Here is a 4,362-nt window from a genome sequence, read left to right as displayed (position 1 = left end):
GTACGCGTGGTTGACCAGAAAAGGCAGTGACGTGTAAACGTCACCCACGTTTACCCGTGGGTAGAAGAGAGGAGAGGGGACGCGTATGCGTTAAGGGACACACACGTGTTGGAAGAATTGTGCGCTGCACATAGAAGTGGCACAGAAGTGGCACAACTCTCTATAAAATGACCAGAGGTTGCAAAAATCGGGATCGACGCGTGCGCGTCGCCCACGCTTGTGCGTGGGTGTGCCAGAGTTCCAGCAATGTGTAGGCGTCGCAAACGCTCACGCATGGGGCAAGGTTGTGCCCTTCGCACAAAAGTCGCATAAAACTTGCACAACTCTCTGGAAAATGTACCAGAGGTGGCGAGCACATCAATCGACGCGTACGCGTCAGGGACACGCACATGTGGGAAGCGTTGTGCTACCAGCACAGATTTAGCACAGTCCCAGCACAACTCTCTAGAAAATGTACCAGGAGTTAGGGAAAAATGCATCGACACGTACGCGTCGTCCAACCGTACGCGTGGATCGATTTTTTTTTCAACATCAAGAAACTCAATTTAACACGTTCTTGGTAGGCTTCCAGGCAAGATAGTCAAGAAAACACTCACAAATTCATGCAATACTCAAAATGAAGCATTTTCTCTATCATTACCAATTCAATCATACCAAGATCAATGAAATATACTAAATATCATAACAATTCACACAACTAACAAAATCTAGCATACCTAAACAAATTCAACAACATCTAACAATCACAAAATCCACTGGCTACTTCTAGATACATATTGCTCCTGAGGACCAGGAAAAGACTTCCTTTACTTGTCCTTTTGGCACCATTGCTTACAAAAGGATGCCATTTAGGTTATGCAATGCACCCGCCACCTTTCAGCGGTGCATGAATAGTGTCTTTTCCGATCTTATGGAGAGTTTTCTGGAAGTCTTTATGGATGATTTCAGCATATATGGTATTTCTTTTGATAGTTGTTTGGAGAACTTGGCCAAAGTCTTGGAGAGATGTGTCAACATTAACCTTGTCCTCAATTTCAAAAAATGTCACTTCATGGTGAGGCAAGGTATAGTGTTAGGACACATAGTTTCTGACAAGGGCCTTTCTGTGGATCCGGCCAAGGTTGATGTTATTACTAGTTTACCTCACCCTTCTTCTGTGAGGGAGGTCCGTTCCTTTTTGGGGCATGCAGGATTCTATAGGCGCTTTATCAAGAATTTCAGCAAGATTGCATTGCCATTATCGCGCCTACTCCAAAAGGACGTGGACTTTGAGTTTGATAGTGCTTGTGTGGAAGCATTTGAGGAGTTGAGGAGAGCTCTTACCACGGCACCAATTGTGAGGGGCCCTTACTGGACGCAGCCGTTCGAGATTATGTGCGACGCGTCAAATCATTCTGTAGGTGCCACGCTTGCACAGCGCGATGGTAAGCTCCCTTACATCATTGCTTACTCCTCAAAGACATTGGACGCGGCATAATCCAACTATACCACTACGGAAATAAGCTCTTAGCCATTGTTCATGCATTGGATAGATTTCGATCTTACTTACTAGGCTCCAAAATAGTGGTATACATGGATCATGTAGCTTTAAAGTATTTGTTGACAAAGAATGAGTCAAAACCTAGGCTCATACGTTGGATCTTACTCTTGCAAGAGTTTGACATTGGGATTAGGGATAGAAGTGGATCACAAAATCCAACAAGGCTCTAAAATTCTGCAAGAAATTATATACAAAGGAAGATCATACCATGGTGGGGTGTCTCCCACCTAGCACTTTTCTTTAACGTCCTTAAGTTGGACGGTCACGAGTTTAAGCTTCTCCTCCTTTGGGTGCATCCTGAAGTAGGTACACCTCCAACTCCTTCGGTGATTTATAGCCATGATAGTTCTTTACCCTATGGCCATTCACCTTGAATGTTGTACCACTTTGAGGGTAGAATAATTCGACCACACCATAGGGCTTCACCTCATTTACCTTAAATGGACCATCCCACCTTGAACGGAGATTTCCATGCATGAATCTGAGTCTAGAGTTGTATAAGAGAACTTCGTCACCTTCCTTGAAATCCTTCTTGCGGATATGGAGATCATGGAATGCCTTAGTTTGCTCCTTGTAAATTCGAGTGTTCTCATATGCCTCCATTCTAAGACATTCAAGCTCCTCCAGTTGCAATTTTCTGGCTATACCCACCTTGGTGAAATCCATGTTACACTGCTTAACCGCTCAATAGGCCTTATGCTCAATTTCAACCAGGAGGTGGCATGCTTTTTCATAGATGATCTGAAAGGGACTATTCCCTAACGGGATCTTATTGGCCGTTCTATATTCCAACAATGCATCTCCCAATCGAGAGCTCCAGTCTGTCCTTTGTGGACTCACCACTTTCTCCAAAATTCATTTAATCTCTCGGTTGGACACCTCCGCTTGCCCATTTGTTTGGGGGTGATAAGCGGTTGCAACCTTGTGTAGTACCCCATACTGCTTGAGTAGTGCTTCTATCTTCCTGTTACAAAAGTGGGAACCTTGGTCGCTCACGATTGCTCGTGGCGATCCATAGCGGCATACAATATTATTTCTAATAAAAGAGACTACAGTATTAGCGTCATTAAGGCGGGTAGGTATCGCTTCTACCCACTTTGATACGTAATCAACTGCTAATAAAATGTACATATATCCACCTGAGTTAGGAAAGGGTCCCATAAAGTCGATGCCCCATACATCAAATATTTCACAAAACAACATAGGTTGTTAAGGCATTTCATCCTTTTGGGATGCATTTCCGGATTTTTGACATTGGTGACACAATACACAAAATTGGTTAGCATCGTTGAACAATGTTGGCCAACAGAATCCATAATCCAAAACCTTTTTAGCCATCCGTTGTGGGCTAAAGTGACCACCACACTTGGATGAATGGCAAGCGTCAAGAATGGGTTGGAATTCGGATTCTGGGACACATCTACGAATTACGTGGTCTACTCCCCTTTTTCACAAGTGAAGGTCATCCCAAATATAATATTTGGAATCACGCCACAACTTATCCCTTTGATGTTTTGAAAAGTTGGGAGGGACGCTGTTAGCCACCAAGTAGTTCGCCATTGGTGCAAACCAAGGAAAACTATCCGAAACAGCATACAAACTATCCAAAGGGAATGAGTCGTCAATCGGAAACGAGTCATATTTAAGATTTTCAAGGCGGCTTAGATGGTCCGCAACTAGATTTTGTGACCCACTTCGATCCCTAATCTCAACGTCAAAATCTTGCAAGAGCAAGATCCAACGTATGAGTCTAGGTTTCAACTCATTCTTTGTCAACAAATACTTTAAAGCTGCTTGATCCGTGTATACCACTATTTTGGAGCCTAGCAAGTAAGATCGAAATCTATCCAATGCATGAACAATGACTAAGAGCTCTTTTTCCGTAGTGGTATAGTTGGATTGTGCTGTGTCCAATTGTAGAACCTGTGCACAATTACTCAAGAGGGGGGGGGGTGAATTGAGTATTGCAACAACAATGAATCTTTTTGCGAAAGTTAAAGACAATATACAAAAGTGTTATTGTACTAGTTTTTTTCCAAGAGCTTAACTCAATTGCTAAGCATTTATAAGGAGCTTTTACTTTCCAATAGACACCAACTCAAATAAATTGATCAAGCTTTTCACCAATCGGACTTAAGCTATTCCTTAAGTACTTACGAAGCTACTTTTCGATCACAATTTATTTGCTCAAAGGTAAAAGACAATAATATTGAAGAGATGAGTTTGGAGAGATGCAAACGCTATTTAGAGTGGTTCGGCACAATCCTTGTCCTACGTCCACTTTCTTTCTCAATCGCTATTGAGAAGTTCCACTATTGCCAAGCTTCAAGGTGCTCGCGCAAAACCTTTTACAATCCGAGTCCTTAGTTTCTAACACCTCACGGTATATGATCACCACTCGTATACTAACCCACTCCACTTAGAGATACCTTCTCTAAGATTTGCCTTGAGTACTTAGTATACTTCTTTGGTATCCTCACCGACTATAGTGTTTATAACTCTTGACTCAACCTTGGAGATCACACTCCAATTTACAAAGTGTTACAAGAAAACAATTCTCAAAGAATTGTTGAGATGAAATGAGTACTCTCTAGAAGAGTGTATGATTACAAGTTTAGCACTATTGAACCAATTGATATTGCTCTCTCAAATTGTGTATTATAACACCTTAAAAATGTGTAGAATGAAAGAATATGAACAAGATAGTTTGCAAATACTCACGTGTGTGAAATAAGGCTTCAATCCATCTATTTATAGGCTTCCCAAACCTTAGAAACGTTGGGGAGTTAATGGGATGGAGCTGTTTTGTCAAAACTAGCCGT

The 4,362-nt window shown here is 42.0% G+C and overlaps 1 protein-coding gene across 1 annotated transcript; it reads right to left on the bottom strand.

Moving 5' to 3' along the window:
• Positions 1-1,810: 1,810 nt before the first annotated feature.
• Positions 1,811-2,206, bottom strand: LOC112778417 (uncharacterized). The gene has a single exon (XM_025822734.1). It carries the CDS (start codon positions 2,204-2,206, stop codon positions 1,811-1,813), a length of 396 nt encoding a protein of 131 aa, XP_025678519.1.
• Positions 2,207-4,362: the final 2,156 nt, after the last annotated feature.

The sequence above is a fragment of the Arachis hypogaea genome, chromosome 19, assembly GCF_003086295.3.
Source record: "Arachis hypogaea cultivar Tifrunner chromosome 19, arahy.Tifrunner.gnm2.J5K5, whole genome shotgun sequence".
In the NCBI taxonomy this organism is placed as follows: Eukaryota; Viridiplantae; Streptophyta; class Magnoliopsida; order Fabales; family Fabaceae; genus Arachis; species Arachis hypogaea.
Note: the sequence above shows the minus strand (reverse complement) of the source record. Positions and strands in the feature narration are given on the sequence as shown.